The following is an 18,915-nucleotide window of genomic DNA, read 5'->3' as shown; positions in this document are numbered from 1 at the left end:
AAGCCATTGACTGGGCAAACCCCTTCCCTTCCAGGCCGACCTCCCCCTGCACAGGTTACTCTAGTGGGGCAGGGTGGCTCTAAGCCCGGCTCTGGCAGCTTCTCCTACAGAGGGTGCTCTCTCTCGCTCACTCCTGCTGTCACCTCCAACCCTACCCCAAGCCCATCACACCCTGCAAGTGGTTCCTGGCCCCAGGAGCCCCCCAAGCTGGGGCCACATGTCCCAGCACTGGTGTGGTCATGGGTCAAGGCCATGGCTCCCACCAGCAGATTCCATCCTGCCTGGAAGCTGGGCACCCTGCCTGGGTGTGAGCTTTGTGGTGGGTATGTGGGGTTTGGGGGGAAGGGGTGTAGGAGTGTGCATAGAGTATGTGAGGTTTGGGGGGATTTGGGGCTTGTGAAGGTGATTTTTGGGTGTGGGGGGACTGTGAGGGTGGAAGGGACTGCTTGGGAGGGGTGAGTCCCCTTCTGCACAGCACACAGCCCCCCCCCCCCCGCGCCTCCTCCCCCTCTCTGCAGCAGTGGCCAGTGGGGCACTCATGGCCTGCTGCAGCCACAGCCCCGGCAGCATGCAGCACCACCTGAGACTGGGAGCTGCACATGGTGCTGGCCTGGCCACTGGCACATCCTCTCAAACAGAGCCAGGTTGCTTCTGCTGCCATGCGGGGCTCCCAGCACTACACACAGAAGCCACATGCTATCAGGCCAGGTCTGGTCCTGCCTGCATAGAGCCAGCCTGGCCCAACAGCACGTGGGGCACATGGAGGCAGGATCCAACCCGGCCCAAGAGCATGCAGCTTTTGCATGCAGTGCCAGGAGCCCCATGTGACAGCAAAAGCAGCCTGGACCTGCCTGAAAGCACATGCCAGTGAGCTGTGCCAGTGCCCTGCACCATATACAGCCCCTGGTCTCAGGTGGCACCATGCAGCTGGGGGTCTCATGAGCAGTCCCCCCAACCCCACAGTCCCCCCCACCCCCACGCCCATACTTACCTTGGATGGAGCCTGTGTCTGAGCAGCTGCTGCAACCTTGCCCCACTCCTGTTTGCCCCAGCGCACTGAGGCAGCATGCTGGAGCAGCAGGGGCATGCGGCAGGCCTACAGACAATCTGTCCACATCCTAGAGCATCTCTCTGGAGGACCCAGCCTCAAGACACATTCCAGGAGTGTGCCCTGTACCTGTTTTTCCCAGCAGGATATTTTTTGATACCAGAATTTCCCAGTATCAAATTTAGAGTCTGTGCTGAGGGAACAGGTTTTTTTTGTTCCCAGCATGTGTCTTGTAGCATCTCAAACTACAAGGAAGGGAGGCCTTCCCACAGTATAGCCCAATAGTCTAGTGGTTAGGGCACTCACTTTAGGAAGCAAGAGATCTAGGGATACCCTCACCCAGAGTGGGTGTAAACCTACAGCTCCAGGAAAGTGCTATAAGTTATAATTCAAAGATTGCTTTGGTTGATACCTTTTATAAGAGCAAAGAAATCCCCCGGGCTTAGAGGGTCTGAGAAGAAAAGCCAGCTGTGACCTCAAGATGAATAACTTGCACTCAAAAACTTGTGTGACTCTATTTCAACTATGCAATTGTTCCAATAAATGATATCACCCAAAGAAATCCTTGACTCTTGCATAATTCCTAGACCACTGTGGCTACAACATCAGTTTAACAGTGCAGTTACCAGGCCACAGGTCAGGCATTATCTAGACTCCCCTCTAGCCCTTGCGACAGGAAGCCAGAGGCTCCTGTCACTTTAAGTAGAGAGCACAGCAAGCCAAGCCTGCTTTGTGGGACTGCAGCAGAGGAACACAGACTGGCTATTAGGAAAAGGGAAGCCCCTGTGTGTGACTGGGGAGCCACATGACCAAAAGGAGGATGGGGCTTAGAGGCATATAAACCCAGAGCCTGAGGCAAAAAGGAGTAGTCTGACCCTGCATGCTGTGGGGGAAGGAGCTCCTGGAAGAGAGGGCTTCAGGAAACAGGCTCACAGACACCCATGCTACCCAGGGGAGCTAGATGGAGCCACTAAAGAGGAAGTAGGACTTAAATGGGGAACTGACCCAGAGTGGGTGTAAAGTTTAGTTTAGGAAGCATTTTGCTTATATCTGTGTTACATTTAAGTCTAAGACCAGAGGACCAGACTGTGGTTAAAAGGCTAGTATGGAGGCTACAGGAGCACCTGAGAGGCACCCAGAACAGAGCCCTACAAAGGCATCAGACCTTAAAGAGACTGGGATGCAAAGCCTTGTCTGGGTCAGGGACACCAGGGATTTGGGCAGTCCAAGAATGGCAAGACCAGAACCAGGGGCCCAAGCAGCCCAAGAAGGGCAAGATGAGGCTGGAGCCCAGAAGCTAAGGTCTGGGGCACTGGACCCAGGTTGAGGGGGCATAGCCAGAGAAAAGGGGCCAAAGCCAAGAAGACTGAAGCCCCAACAAAGGTTTGAGGCCAGAGAGGGCCAAGTGTTGCATTGGGGCCAGCCCTTGCCCCCCGAAGTGATATCAAGTATCATCTGTGAGGCATGGCTACAGGGAAGGATGGAAGATATGATTAATGCCCCTAAAGCAATTTAGTGCCTAAGGCAAGACTGTAACCAGTTAAGCATGTGGAACACAAGACCGTCAAGGGACTGAGGCTCATTCCGGGACCCTGGGGCAGCCTCCTGCAATATTATAAATTCCATCAAGGTGTGGCAGATGAGAAAGAAAAGGGAGGAGATTCCAAGAAGCTGGAGTGGAGCAGGAGTCACTGGGCCACAAGGAGGCATAACGGCCACCCTTGGGGCCAGGACCTTGCTACAGCCCTCCTCTTGAAATTGGCCCACTACATCTTGTATTTAATATTTACTGGATAAGACAGAGAGCAATAGGGAAGCTTCTGTCCCACTGGAAGCAATAGTCCAATTTAGAGGCCAGGACCCTCTCCCTTCCAGGGCAGGATCCATCTGACTGGGCAACATAATTTTTTATATGTTTGCTTTTCCTGATCCCACATGCCTCTGATAGGACCAGCTTCAAAAAGAGGGCAGGAGAAACACTTGGAAAATGCCTAATCTGTGGTGCGGTGGTTAGGGCACCGTGCCGTCAAGCTTGAGATGACAGCTTAAGCTCTTCTGAGTGAGAGGACCTAGGACCCAGGTCTCCTGCTGCCCAGGCAAGTGCCCTCATAAGCACAGAAGTGTCCTTCTCATTTGCTAGTGTTTAATATTTGCTAGTTGTGTTTTTTTGTTCAACTAAAGTTTTGGGATCTATCCAGCCTGAAATGCTTACCTGAACAATCCTATCTCATCATACAGCCCCACAGAAAACACTTGTGGGCATGTGCACACTTATGTACACAAACCTGGATCACAAACTGTGCATAAATGCCAAAATTACCATTTCAAAGTTGCATCATGCCATTTAGGTACATAAACAGGATTTAGTCCACAGTTTCAGAAGCAAACTTTGTGAATGTGTTATTTCAGACAGAAGTATCACAGAATTATGATGCTGTATTGAGATACACCAGTATGTCAAAATGTTGAAATGATACAGTTAAAGCTGAAACAACATAAAGGAAGGACTTAGATGTGAATATTCAGAGTCAGCTCCTCAGACCTTCTGCCCCCTTGACATAATTATTAGTGCACAAAAAAGGGAGTATGTCATAGCATATGGTGATGTCCCTTTCATTAAGGGACAGATGAACGTATAGAAACTACAGGCATAAGCCTAGGGCCCATAGCTCCTAGCATCTTGTTGTCACATGAAGATTAAAGTGGGAGAAGACCATGAGAGGAAAATTGGAAGAAATGCTTGGGGTGGAGAAAAAGGGATAAGAAGGGGAGGAAGAAATCAGAGCAAAAATGTAAGCAGGTGGGGAGTTGAAGATAAGGTAAGGAACAGAAACTTGAAATTGATGTGGAAAGCAGAAGGCAGCCTCTGAAGGATTTTTTTCCAGTCATGGGGCATATCAGTCATATTTTTCCAGTCGTATCAGTCATCTACCAAACTGTGATATACTGAAATGAAGCCTCACACAAAAGTTTAAAATATAAAAACAGTGTCTACTGAAACTCAGTCTTGTCTTATATATTTCTTTTATTTTCGCAGGACAATCACAGCGGAGTGTGGACATAGTTCAGTGAGCCTGGGTATCAGTAGTTTGGGCCTGCAGTGGCTAGACCACTAACAAACCATCCAAGTATTTACCCACCTTCTTAGGTGTGTAGCCCATGGTAAGCTCCATGTTGCTGCAGTTATAGTGCTATCAGCTTCTGAGCTAGCTAGTTAAAAACTAGCTTAGGTACATATATACCTGTAGACATACCATTAGCTGTAATTTAACTAAGACACTTGTTGGAGATGGTAAATACCGATTCTTGTTTCTCTCTGTCTTCTGTGAAAGGAGAGAATGTATTCTACCCATACTGGTTAGCCAGGAGTTTCATATGCTCAGGCTTTTTCAGACATACTAGGCTTTCAGCAGTTAGAATTTAAACTGAACATTCACATCATGTTAAGTGGTTTAGAGCTCTACCAGAAATGTTTTTTACCCTACGTCAATAGAGTTACACCAGAGACAAATTCCCCCCCACCCACTCCACTTTTTTCCATGTGGATATTTTTTATTTTAGTAAGGTATCAAACATTAACAGGATATTTTAATATGTACCAACATTTCCTTGTTTTTAACATCCCATAGATCTCTGCCAACTCTGTTCCTAAAAATAACAACTCAATAAAAACTTTTCAAAATTCAAGAATCTTACTATTCGAAGCCATGATACCAAATACCATGGTAGCGTTTTTGCGAACAATTGGATCTTCATGGGAGATTAGTTTAAATAAAGGTTCCACTGCTCCAAGACTCAGGAGTGTCACTTTGTTTTCATCACCTAAAAAGTAATTAGGTTAAGAATCTTATTTAAATTACTGAAATTATTTTTGTTCTAACATAACACATTTTAGTTGCATTTGAAATGTCTCTCTGCATTGCATAATCTATATAAAGAGATTATAGATATTATACTACAGATATCAATTTATCTATAATATGTTACCAATTTCTTTACATGGATTACCAAATGCTGAGAAACATTTCAATAAGAAAAAACAGTACCTAAAATAAAAGTCTAAACATAAGATTACATAATTAAAATTCTGTGATAGAATTCCAACCCTAACCCACGGCAGTATTGAACATAATGCATCCCATATAAATAAAGCTTGGTAGTTCATGGGTGTGATGTCACAATCAGGGCTTGAGTAGTTTTAGAACTGTAGGCCTGGATCTAGGACCCCGACTCAAGGGTGTCATGTCATTACATCAGAATCTAAGCTTTTTCAGTAGAAAAAAAGTAAGTTTCCAACCCTTGCAGTTCTGAAGAAAATCTTAAAATATGAACAGAGTGTCAATGCTACAGCAATTTCTTTCTGAGTCTGTCAATAACCTGAAACAAGAGCCTTGCAAACTGCTCAATGAATCTCAATGGCATTTTAACACCAAGGTGTACTTCTCTGGATAAACTATCTTCACACCAAACAAACACAAAGGCAGATGGAAAGGAGGTCTCATGACACTATTTCTCACTTGCTGGGCAAAGGCTTGTATAATCAAGTATTAAATAAATGTGCAGTAACCAAAGTTACTGAGCAGCAGTGCTGGCGAACATCTTTTTAGTGATGTTACTGTGCAGTAGCCTAATAATACTGCACAGTAGCGTATTAGCACTGTTTGTGCTGTGGTGCACTACTGCACAGTATTATTAGGCTGCCGCACAGTTAGCATCTCATGTAGACACACCCAGTGAGACTTTACTGTGGAGCTAATTAGGCAGCTCTGAAGTAAATGTCTTATGCGGACACACCCAGTGAGAAGTAAACTGTTCCATGAGCAGGGGTGAAATTACTGACTCCTCTCTGAAAGCAGTTAGGGAGCAGGGAAGGAAGTGGGTGACTTCCTGAGTAGAGTATGTTCTTTGGTGCTGCTAGGGCAGGGTAACTATGCACAAGAGAGACATCTTCATTGCAGTGTTACCATAAGCTACCTATACTCAAGTTACTCCTCTCATATTAACCTGAATTACAGCAGCCATGCTATGAAATCACATGGGGGCCATGCTGGTTGTGCACTCACTCGTGCACAGTATTGAGACTTCTAGAGGGTTTCCCATGTTCTTAATGCTGCACTAAGCTGAACCACTCTATTATTTCTTTCCCACTGAATTTTGGGGAAATATGTCTGTCCATTCAGGATTATTGTGGGAAGGAACTAGCCATAATTTTTAATTAAAATCATCACACCATCAGGTTGTGTGCGTGAATGGGACTTGAATAAGGAGCAGTGACGATAACTTGAGTTAACTTTGCAATGAAGACAATCCCCATCTAGTTAATTGCAATACTGCCATGTAGTTTTCTGTGAGGCTACATTAACCACTACATTAACCACTTAAAGAAAGATTAATTTAGCAGAAACAGCTTACTAACATGTTTGTCTCCTTTTGACATAACGGCAGAACCTGCCATAGAGAGCAAGGGGGAGTTCTCAGCCATCCTGACAATGGCACGAAAAATTCATCCCCACTTCCCCAAATTTAAAGGAATCATTTCCCCTCTCCAAAATTTAACTGTGTTACTTTCTCAATTCTAAAAGCCTCAACTTCTTCTGGAATACTCAAATCCAAGCTCAGCTTAAAAACTTTTTAGCACTACAGAAAACCCAAATATTCCCTAGCTAGTTTTCAAAACCTTCAGCTTTTTTCAAACAACTTCACCAATGTAGTCAATTTCTATCAATACAAACATTTGAGCATGCAAAAACATCACAATTTAGAACAATGTAAAATAAATCAAATTAAATATAAAACTAATAGGTTAATAAACACAGTGATATCCTTTGTGTAATAGATTAGACTGCATGGGGATGTGTGAAGTGATTGGGAAAGAACTTGGGAAAGGAATAAACACATGATTTTGGAGTTCCTGCTATATAATGTGTGTCTAATGTGCCACACAAAAGACACAATGCCTTGCTTATATATTTTAAAAACAGAAGCACTGGAGGAATTCAGAATATGACATAGTTGTTTGGTTTCAAAACACACAGAAATCAATTAGATATTTGAGGCTGGATGATCTCATAAATACTTCAGTTATGGAAATACTATTCTTGTGAGAAACATGCAAACAGAATTAAATGTAAAATTCAAAACACAAACAAACAGGGACATAAAAAGCTCAAAATAACAATTTTTCTTTTTAAAATTATTTACCAGTATAAGATCCTCTCAAAATGTAACTTGAAAAGCAGAATCTCTCATTGTCCAAGATGCTACAATCTTTTCCTACCAACTACAATATTCTCATTAAGAGAATATCTATAAATTCAGTCCCAGAATTCAAACCACTTAATTTATGCAAGACACCGGGAACAGAATCCTATTTTACTTTTATGTGCCCAAATGGCAGTTTTCCAGTCACATAAATGCTACTTTTGACACTTACACACAGTTTGTAATCCTGCTCCACGTGCAGTATGGACTCATAAAAATCCACATAACATACACAGTAGACTTTGCCCTGGCCAGGCAGAGCACAGCTTCATACACACATACCTGACCTTAATTCCTACATTGTGGCCTGGCAAAGAAAAGATGAGGAGGGTCACCTTATGTTTTAGCCTAATAGCCTACTTTGTACAGGTTAGGGCACTCACCCCAGAAGCAGAATACCCAGATTCTAGGTCCACCTTTCCCAGCAGGAGTTTTAACCAACATGGACATATGTAGACAAAACAGGGGCCCTAAATTGAAACAGTGGGTTTTTAAAAACACCACTTCAATTTAGGGCTGATTAAACCCCCATGTCATGCACACACCCTGCTGACTTACCTGCCTCTCTGGCAGGGAGAGGAGGGCGAGCTACTGGCGGACAGAGCGGTCCCTGGGCTGTGGGGGGGTCTTGTGCTTCCCTCCATGGCAGTGGCGGCCCTCCCCAAGGTGGCACCTGCCCACAGACATCCGGCTCGGGAGGTCCTGGGGGGCACCACAGCCGCAGAGGGAAGTACCGGGCCCCCGCGCAGCTGAGGCAGGCAGACAGGCTCCAGAAGGGAATTAAAAAAAAAAAAAATCAGGCTCACCGCTTTTCTTGGGTGGAGCCTACTTTCCTGGGCAGCTGCCTGCAGGGCTTCCTGTCAGAGACCCTGAGCTGCACAGAACCCTGTGCTTCACTCCACGACTGTAGGGGCAGCAAACTAAAACTCCTTAGAGGAGTTTTACTTTGCTGCGCCCCAAGTTATTTAAGGCACATTACACTGCCAAATTTCCTACAGCGGCTGGAATTAATGTGCAATGTGCTGCCAACGCGTGCAAACACCAACACCATTAAAGCAGTGCAAAAGCATTTAGCCCACTTTAAGGTGTCAGGCACACATGCCTCTCATTTTGTCAACACATGGCCCATCTCTCTATCTTCTCAGCTTGGTGGTCTAATCACCAGGCAACAATATAGACATCATCCAACCCCTTCTCTAGCCCCCTCTCTTAATCACCAATGACAGAAATGTAGGTTCAAATCCCCTCTGGGCCTTGTACCTGGGTTTCCCATTTCTTGGGCAAGTGCCCTATAGACTTTTGGGCTAAAACTTAGACAGGCCCTCTTCCTCCTTCTCCTCCAGTGTCTAACACCAGGTAGTCAGAGGGTTTTGATCAGCTACAACTTTATGACTGCCACTTACCTGGTAAACATGTGTATGGAGTGGTGTACCCGTCTAACAAGAGTTCAGGCTACTGTACATGCTCAGTAGGCATGTGGACACATACGCCTCCACGCTGCACGTGGAATAAGATCATAAATTGTGCATAAGTGCCAAAAAAAGGCAGTCATGTAGATGAGTCCCGGCCAGTTGGGAGCATAAAGTGAAATAGAATTCTGCCTAGAGACACTAAGGAAGAAGACTGGGTAGGGTGGCACCTTGGAAGCAAACTGGTTCTAACATAAAGACCACTTAATTTCTAAATTGCCACCCTGCCATACCTTCTGCCTGACTTAGACTAACACAGCTAACCATGTCTCTTCGTAACTATAAATACAGCATGACAGATATTTTACAAAAAACTTATGGAAGCATTTAGTATCAAACAGGATGGTTAAAGTTAATAAACTAAGAAAAAACTCAAACTAGTTTAAGAAACATAAGATACAGAAAGAGATTAACAATGAAAAGACAAACCTTTTGATGCAAATTTATATATAGCATCACATGCTTTAGCCAAAACTTCCTCTTCTGGAGAATTAAGCATTAGCACCACTGTTGCTGCTTTTTTGCTTTCAATCGATAAAGGATCAAACTACCAACACAAAAAGCAGAGAAAGAATATTCTGAGTTGGACTGTTCAATGCAGCAGCTCATCATATTAAAAATAAAAATATCATCTGAATTAGCAGTACACTGTTAAAATAGGTTTTCGATCTGCTCAGCAGAATGAAGTTTCAATGTTGTTAGCAACCTAATATTTTGCTGAAAGGCAGAAGGGAAAACTTACTCTAAAGCAGTTATGTTAATGCAAAATTGTAAACTCAGTTAAACTAGTTACACATATTACCAGGGATCCTGTTTTTCTGCTGTTTAAAAATTGCAATTCTCTGAGAAAAAAACCCCAAATTCTCTGATTAAAACCCCCCAAATCCACATTTTTCCGTGATTAAATTGAAACGTCACTATATATAGGCATCAGATGAACACAATATTTTACTGATATATTTACAATTTTGAAGCTGTTTGGAAGCCTACCAGTGCCTCAATCATTATAATAAAGTAGATTCTAAATCCTTCTACATTTTGATGATTGATTTGGTTTTTTTATCATGGAAAATCAGAGCTCCCCCTGCCCCCTTTGCTTACCAGGATACTTTGTGGTGCTGAGCAGCCTTGATATGCCAGTGCCCTACCCTTACCTATGCCATTGCCCCACACTACCAACTCACAGTCCTCTGGCTCTGCTGGTGCCACTCACTCCCAACCCATAGCCCTCCATCCCCCCAGCCCTACTGGTACCCCTCGCTCCTGAGCCACAGGCCCCCCATCCAGTGCCCTTCACTCTTAACCCACAGTCCCCCATCCCCCTAGGTGCCCCTCACTCCCAACCCACAGCCCCATGGCTGTGCCAGTGCCTCTCACTCCTGACCCACAGCTCCCTGCTCTCCAAGCCCTGCTGCTGCCCCTCACTCATGACCCACAGCCCCTTCCCCCGCAACCCTGCCAGAGAGGGCGCCCAGCTGCCAGAGCTACAAGACCAGGGCCAGAGCCTGCAGCCTCCTGCCCACCACCTGTGGGAGGTGGTGGCAGCTGTGGCCAGAGCACAGCACAGAGCCCAGCTCTCCCCCCGCCCACCCTCCAGGAGGCACAGCCGGAGCACAGCCCATGGTGGGGGAGGATGTGGCCTGCCTGCTGTGGGCTTGGGGCTCCCCACCCTGCTGTCCTCCCCCTGGGGGCCTCCACAGCCCAGCAGGTGGGACCCAGTGTGGGAGGGCAGGGAGGTTTAGTGCCGCTGCTGGGAGTTCCACACCAGCCATGCTGCCAGGGCAAGGTGCCCCCTGCCCACCTGGCAGCAGCGACCGCAGTGGTACAGAGTTGTGTCCTCTGCTGCTGCTGGGCAGGCAGAAGGCACCTCACCATGGTAGTACTGCCAGTGTGGGGCTCCCAGCAATGGCACCAAGCCTCCTCTTTCCTCTTTGACCTCCCATACCAGGTCCCACCCACTGAGCTGCAGAGGCCCCTGGGGGGAGGGCAGCAGGGGGGGACCCCCAAGACCACGGCGGGCAACCCACATCTGCCCCCACTCTGGACACAAATCTGGGGGGCACATGCCTCCCCCCATGGCCCCTTCTCTGGGAGTCCACACAGCAGCAGGGAACCAGCCCCTTTGCTGTGCCACTCCTGGCTCCATCCTGCTCCCCCAGCTGGGCCCCATGGCTGCGTATTCCCATCCCAGCTCTGGGTCACATGCACCACCTCAGCAGGGCAGCACCCTAAGCCCCAGCCCTGCCCCATTCCCTCCCTTCCTCCCTATGGGGACCTCAATCTGCACCCACATAGACTTACCTAGAAGGAGCTGTGGGAGCTGCTCTCCACACTGCCTGGCTGCCATGTGCATGTGTGCACATGCACATACACAAGACGCTCCCCACCTGATAGTCCTCCACCCACTCCCCCCAGGTCCAAGCAGTCCCTTGTAGGCCGGAACTTTAAAGGAGAAAATCTGTGTTTTTCCGTGATCAATGGCAAACCCAGATCTCTGCACATTACATATGCAAAGTTTACCTAAAACTGGCAATGGTTTCAAAAGCAGAGATCCTAGCCTGTTGTCAAATAAAAAAATATGAATTCCTTTCTCAGCTCTGAAGACAAATAGTTTGCAATGTGTTTCGTAAACCCCCATTTGGCTCCACTGAAGTCAATGGAAGTTTTGCTGTTGCTTTATGAGGGCAACGATTTTTGAAAACTGGGAAAATCCTAATACTTGCATATCTAGAGTCTGAAAGCAACAAAAACTAAGTGATTCCAGTATGCAAGAGGGTAGAATGTTGTGATAGGAGCTTTTGCAATTCTGATGTTTTAGCAGCAGCCATGGAACAGTCTGTGGGGAGATTTCTCTGAAGAGCAAGCAGCCCTCTATAGAGGCAAGTACTCAGATGATGCATGAGGAATAAAATTTGGCTCTTGGTGCACATTCTGCTGCATTGTGGTAGTTTTAAAAAAACAGAATGATTCTTCCAACACCACCATCACCTCAGATTACTTACCAGACACCAGTTTTTTACCACCCACAGCCCCTGCCCTCCCAAGCACCAGTTTTTTACCACCCCACTCTAGTTGTAGTATTGCTGGAACATGATCCCTGTTCAGCCAGCTGGAAGTGATACAAGTGCTCATTTCCATTTCTGACCTCTCTCTCAGAGACAGAAATATTCCATCAAATCCAGCTACTCTAACCCTGTTAATAGACTTTTTGAAACTTGCAGCTTGAGAAAGGGTAATCTTCTAAAAGCTCTTGTGATCTATGTTTAGACTCAAGAATTTTTGAAGATTTTAAAATTTAACCATGAATAAAATTTAATATTTTTGGCTTTAAGATGCAATTTTTGCAACTTCATGAAAACCTGTTTGTATCCTACTGATGTCATATTCAACAGCTATGTCACTGCATCAAATTAAAGGGTCTAATATTTAGCAATTACAAAAGAACTAAGTCATATAGATTCCCTAATCCTGACTGTATATTCGTTTAAAATATAGCAAAGAAAATATTTTAATATATGAATAACTGTCTATATCTTTTATTGCTGTTACATTATATATGAATACATGGATATATGTTATACATATTTATATGTTAAATAGGTATATATCTATACTATATAATTACATATCCGAAGTCATTTATTATTTGTACATGCTGTGCTAACTTTCAATGTTTTTTATAGCTACTGTTACATCAGACTAGCATTGCTAACTAATAATAAACAGCCAAGTCACTGAAACTTATACATTAGGGCTGTGCAAAGCTTTGGTCCCTGATTTGATTCGGCGGAGATTTAGCCCGATTCAGTGGCCAAATCTCTGAATCTGAATCGAATTAGAGGCCCCTTTAATCTCTCTGAATCAAATCAGAACCCTCCAAATTGATTTGGAGAGATTTGGAAAGATCTGGCAATTTGGACATAGACACAGCTTCAAATGTTTTTTCTACATACCTCTAGGAAGCATGGAGTGTCCTACAGAAGCATGGTGGGCTCCCCAGCGCACTCAGCAGCAGACCCAGAAGTGGACCAGAAGCATTTCCAGTCCACCTCCGGGTTTGCCGGAAAACGTGCTGCCCCCCCCCCAATGCCCCCTTGGCTCAGCAACTGCTGCCTCCTGGGTCTGGGAGGAAACCTGGGGTCTCCCTGTGGCTGATTGCTGAGCCCCATATGCTCCCCAGCAGACCCGGAAGTGGACTGGAACTACTTCCAGTCCACTTCTGGGTTCACCGCCAAGCACATGGGGGGCCCCTATGCTCCTGTGGGATGCTCCATTCACCCCAGCATTGCAGCATTCACAAGCTGTGCTGGTAACTCGAAGTATGAAGAAAAAACATTTAAAGCTATGTCTATGATTTGAAGAATCAGCATCAAATCTTCAGATTCAGATTCGGCCAAATCCAATCAGGGACAGTAATCTGAATGAACGAATCGAATCACTGTCCCCCCAATTGGGTCAAACCTGAATTGAATAGGGTCCACTTTGCACACCCCTATTATACATGTAGTTCATTAACCAGATAAAGTAATTAGGACCAATTAGTAATTTCACAGGCTTCTGTAGGGCAGCTCACATAAGTAAAAGTTTGCAGGATCAGGCTTCTAGATTTCCCATCAATGTTAGGAGAGGGTAAATTGGTGAATGCACCTATTTTTGCTTCTTACCTTCAAGGTGTGTCATCAGCAGATTGAAGACATTCCCCAGCATCCAGAATGACTTTGTTTATGCTGTGGTCGAGGCAGGCACAGTATGGACAAAAGGGTACAATACTCCTTCTTAAAGAAGTTATGAGTGTTCACTTTCTCCCCAATCATGTAATGAAAACACAATGTACCACGCAAGTGACTAGGCTATATGCTGGGATGTCTGTAGGCTACACAGAGGTATCAGAGCCATTCCATGGCCTCTAATACAGCCTTACGTATGTGATAGCCTTTATTGTTGATTCATACTACCTGTATGGAGAAGAATCACCAGCAAATAATGAGGACCCTTCAACACACCTTTATTTTCTCCTGTCCTAACTCTAACACAAAAATTTCTGTGTCCTAGAAATCAGGATATTTTCCAAAGTAGGCCTCTGTGGTGAGTGGGGGATATAACATTCTACAGAACCAGACAATCCTGCCTAGTCTCACATCTTTCCAATTACTAAGTCAGGAACTTCTGAGGCAGTGGCACATTTCACAGGTTCCCATAATGTCTCACATCTCTACATCTGTGTATTTCAGTCTGTAATGTGTTCAGGTCCTTCAGAATGAAGAACACTGTATACTGTACAGGTATTACTACTACATCCATACTAAGCAGATATGACAAATTGAGTTGATAACCAAAAACAGATGCACACATACTGACCTCCAAATAGTTTGGAAACTGAGAGGTTTTAGCAAACAGCCCAAAGCAAGGAGCAGCAAGGAGGTTGGCAGGGAATAAGGGAAATGTATTACATTACTCCATGAATTGCAGCCAGTATAGGTCTCTCTCAAGTTGGCTTTGTTGGCCAGCATAAGAGAGGAAGTGGAAAGCCATGGATGTGGACTGATTTGACTGCATTTTGGTTTTGTGTTTTTAAATCTGTGAGGGTACAAAGGCTATGTCTACACTCAGTATTTTACTGGTTTAGGAATATCAGTAAGCTATACCAGCAAAGCAATCCTGGACTGGACATGCTTTGTGCCACTCAAGGAAAAGCACTCCTGGGAGCAAAACCAGCTACATTAGTAGAAGTGCAATTTTGACAATATAACTCCATCTGCACTAGGGGCTTCTGCTGCTACATAGGCCAGGGATCACAATCATGCTTTTCACTCTCTTGACAAACTCTGCTATGCTGACTGAAGCCTACGGTGTACCTATATCTTATCAATCTGTGGCTGAGGCCCCCTAGTATACTTATATTTAACAGTACAATGGGTTCTGATCCCCAATCCCAGCAATTGTACCATACCATGTGGGCATAGCAGAAGGTAGGATTTTGAGATTGGGGATCAGATCCCAATCATGCCATTACTATTTGCCAGTGTAGAGGGTGCTCAGGACAACAATCCTGGGCTCCCTCTGCACTAGTAAGTTCAAAGCTTGCTATGACTCTAATGGGGGTGAGGGAAAGTGGAAAGCAAAATGACATCCTTCAGGGAATCTCTACTATGACAGGTGCAGCCTTGCACTTCAGTAGCGTATCTGAAGTGGGTGGCAAATGGAGCACCAGGGGAGACACCTCAGGGAGCCCACACTGTGGGGTTGCTGTAAGCCTCTCTCAACTGCAGTAGCCTGAGCCCACACTGGTACAGCAGCAGCCATAGCAGTAGCAGCTGTCACCCAAATGCAGAGAATGGGGGTAGGTACTGCCCCCAGCACTGGTGGCTGTGTGGTAGCGTTTCTGCCTATCATGTGGGCGATCCTACCTCAAATCCCAATTCGGGTGAGTGAAGTGACAGGGAAAAATTATTTTTGCAGTGGAAGGGGGTCATCATGTTTTGTCAGGGCTGCTGGAATCTGGAACCAGCTTCCAAGGGAAGTGGTGCTTGCTCCTACCCTGGGGATCTTATAGTTTCATAGTTTCATAGTTTTAGGGTCGGAAGGGACCTAATAGATCTTCTAGCCCGACCCCCCGCCAGGGTGGGAGAACAACAAAAAACCCTAAAAACAAAAACGGGACTCAAATGAGTCCAGCCAGGTAAGTATCCAGCCTCTTCTTAAAGATCCCCAGGGTAGGGGCCAGCACCACCTCCCTTGGAAGTTGGTTCCAGCTCCTAGCCGCCCTAACTGTGAAGTAGTTTTTTCGGATGTCCAATCTGTACCTCCTCTCCATCAACTTGTGCCCATTACTCCTTGTTATGCCAGCGGGGGCTAGGGGAAACAGCGTCTCCCCCAAACCCTTCTGGTTCCCCCTAGTGAGTTTATAGACGGTCACCAGGTCCCCCCTCAGCCTTCTCTTGTGGAGGCTGAATAGGTTCAAGTCCCGCAGTCTCTCACTGTAGGGTCTGCCCTGTTGTCCCCGGATCATGCGGGTGGCCCTCCTCTGGACCCTCTCCATGTTGTCCACATCCCTCCTGAAATGGGGCGCACAGAACTGGACACAATACTCCAGCTGCGGCCTGACCAGCGTCGCATAGAGGGGGAGGATCACCTCCCTGGCTCTACTCGAGATGCACCTGTGGATGCACGACAAGGTCCGGTTAGCCCTGCCAACCATGACCTCGCATTGTCGGCCCATGTTCATCTTGGAGTCAATAATGACACCAAGATCCCTTTCCGCCTCCGTGCTCTCAAGTAGGGAGCTCCCCATCTTATAAGTGTGCTGCTGGTTCCTACTACCCAAGTGCAGCACCCTGCACTTGTCCGTATTGAAACGCATCCTGTTCCTGTCTGCCCACCCCTGTAACCTATCCAGATCCTTCTGCAATCTCTCTCTCCCTGCTAGCGTGCTCACCTCCCCCCAAATTTTGGTGTCATCAGCGAATTTAAACAGGTTGCTCTCCACCCCAACATCAAGATCGCTGATGAAGACATTGAACAGCGCAGGGCCCAGGACCGAGCCCTGAGGGACTCCACTACCCACCTCCCCCCAAGTCGAGTATGATCCATCCACCACCACCCTCTGAGTGCGACCCTTCAGCCAATCTGCAATCCATCTGACCGTGTAGGCATCTATGCCACAGTCGCCTAGTTTATTAATTAGGATGGGGTGAGAGACGGTGTCAAAGGCCTTGCTGAAGTCCAGAAAGACTACATCCACCGCGACACCTGCGTCCATGGCCTTTGTGACCTGATCATAAAAGGCAATCAGGTTGGTCTGACATGATCTCCCCCTAATAAATCCATGCTGATTGCCCCTGAGCATCATTTCTGATGCCGGCCCGTCACAAATGTGCTCCTTGATGATCTTCTCAAAGAGCTTCCCCAGGATTGAGGTAAGACTGACGGGCCTATAATTGCCCGGGTCCTCCCTTTTCCCTTTTTTGAAGATGGGGACCACATTAGCTACCTTCCAATCGTCTGGCACCTGGCCCAAGCACCACGATTGCTCGTAGAGCCGTGCCAGGGGCCCTGCAATAACCCCAGCTAGCTCCCTCAGCACCCTGGGGTGGAGAGCATCCGGACCCGCTGACTTGAACGCGTCCAGCCCCTCCAGAAGCTCTCTAACCCGGTCCTCCCCAACCTGAGGTCTGAAGGCAATCCCCTCGCGTCCGGCTTCTATCACAGCAGGGAAGTCCCGGTCCCTGCACAAGAAAACGGAGGTGAAGAATTGGTTAAAGAGGTCCGCTTTATCCTCTGACGCAACCACCAGATCTTCATTTGACCCCAGCATTCTTTCCTACCATGGCAGGGGGTCGGACTTGATGATCTGCTCAGGTCCCTTCTGACCCTACCAACTATGAAACTCACTATGAAAACTATAGGTTAGACACCACTCCTTACTCCACTCTAGTGGTCAAAATAATCCTCTTCCACTCTAGCCACTAAAGGAACTTGCTACGCCCCCCAAGCTGAACATTCCTAGATGTTCTAAAATAGAGGGTGCACTGGAAAGCTTCCATATCAGTGGATTGTTCCATTATGATGATGGAATGAAGGTGGAAAGATAACTGCTATTTCTTTTCTTTTTGTTCCATTAAAATGACCATTTTAATTTTTCTAAAAGCTACTACCAGTGCTTATCAAAACATGTTAAAGGAGCTCTTGGGTTCATTCTGATTCATGCTTATAATGTCTGGACTACTTTAGAATCATTTTTGAGGCACCCTCAGAGAAGTATATAAATTTAAAATAAAAAAGGCCACAAAAATCAACTGATTTAAAACCAGCCAAAGGCATGTATATCCCAGTTATTTGTGTTTTGAAGTTCTGCTCATGATCAAAAATATTGTAGAACAGGATATGTATCTTTCCCTGATCACAGCATAACTGCAGTTCCCATTTTTGATCATCAATATTCTATTCTACATCCTCATGGACTATTAGTAAAATTTCCCCTTTGATGACATGTATAGGACAGATCTAGTGCCAGAGCTCTTTGTTCAAAGACAGAGGTAACCTTGAATTAAATATTGGAAGCCCATGGGTCTAATAAACAATGATCTGCCCAATTTGTAGTTTGTATAAAAATTAAATTAAATTTAAGAACACTGTTCAAATAGTCCTGTTCTTTAGACATCTGACAAGTCTCAGGTCTTATCAGACAGTATTGGCCAGTTTGAAACAGAGTTAAGTATATAATGATTTTCCTGGATATGTTTCATAAGAAGTGCGTGATGTTTATACAGAACCCTGTATTATGGGGCCCTAATAGCTTGTGGTCTTTGGACACCACTACCATATGTGTCAAGTAGTAGTAGAAGTAGTAGTAGAAACAGTATATAACCATTAGCCTAAAACTTTACAGGAATTATCAGTCAATCTCTTCCTTAAAACACTAGCCACACTTTTCCATTTAAATTTAACTGTTTCTCAGGGTTGTTGGTTGTAGCCATGTTCATCTAAGGGCATAGGCAGGCAAGGTTCTTTGGGTAGATGTGATATCTTTTATTAGACCAATGAAATAGTTGGGAAAAAGTTCTTTGCAAGCTTTTGGGCACAAACACCCTTCTTCAGGCACTGGGAGACTCTGCTGCTGTTATGTGTTCTCCAAGGTAGAAAATAAGCTAAATTAGAACAAGAAGTCTGTGAAAATGCAAATGGGTGGAAGTTTGGAAGACAATGAGTAGATTTAGGAAGGGAGGAGGGGAAGGGAGGGAAATGTGTAAAGGAATGCAAGTGGTCACCTTGAGGCAGGTTATATTTTACATCAGGGCATTTAGTGCACTAGATTAGATATATTACATTTCTGGAGGTGCAGGTATAAGATCCAGGAATGGTGATGATTCTATTGTGGGGTGTAGTTATTGTGGGACTGGTGGAGATGCATTGGCAGGTTTTACATTTCTTGTCCTGGCATGGTCTGGATCCATTTGGAGTGTTTTGGGTCATAGGAAGTTTACATCTGGTACTGAGGTTAGCGAGGTTCAGTGCTTGTTTAATGGCTAGGATGGGTGGTTCTGGAAAGATCTTTATAAGAATTGGGTCTTCTTCTAGTATGGGTTGCAACTGTTTGAGGATTTTCTGTATAGGTTCTAGGAAAAGATGGTATGTCAT

At 45.6% G+C, this 18,915-nt stretch overlaps 1 protein-coding gene across 4 annotated transcripts in view; it reads right to left on the bottom strand.

The window, feature by feature from the left end:
* The window catches only part of ARMC3 (armadillo repeat containing 3), a 133,972-nt gene that overhangs the window by 80,613 nt on the left and 34,444 nt on the right, over positions 1-18,915 (bottom strand). For 3 of the 4 annotated variants that reach the window (XM_014518286.2, XM_025199704.1, XM_025199705.1), the window contains 2 exons: positions 9,208-9,325; positions 4,745-4,870 (listed from right to left, as the gene is read on the bottom strand). In XM_014518286.2, coding sequence (XP_014373772.1) covers positions 4,745-4,870; positions 9,208-9,325 — 244 coding nt within the window. The remainder of the gene's footprint in view (positions 1-4,744; positions 4,871-9,207; positions 9,326-18,915) is intronic. The other variant, XM_025199706.1, reaches the window with a different exon arrangement.

The sequence above is a fragment of the Alligator sinensis genome, unplaced genomic scaffold (genome assembly GCF_000455745.1).
Source record: "Alligator sinensis unplaced genomic scaffold, ASM45574v1 scaffold221_1, whole genome shotgun sequence".
Lineage (NCBI taxonomy): Eukaryota > Metazoa > Chordata > Crocodylia > Alligatoridae > Alligator > Alligator sinensis.
The sequence above is the reverse complement of the archived record's forward strand: the minus strand, read 5'-3'. Positions and strand labels throughout refer to the sequence as shown.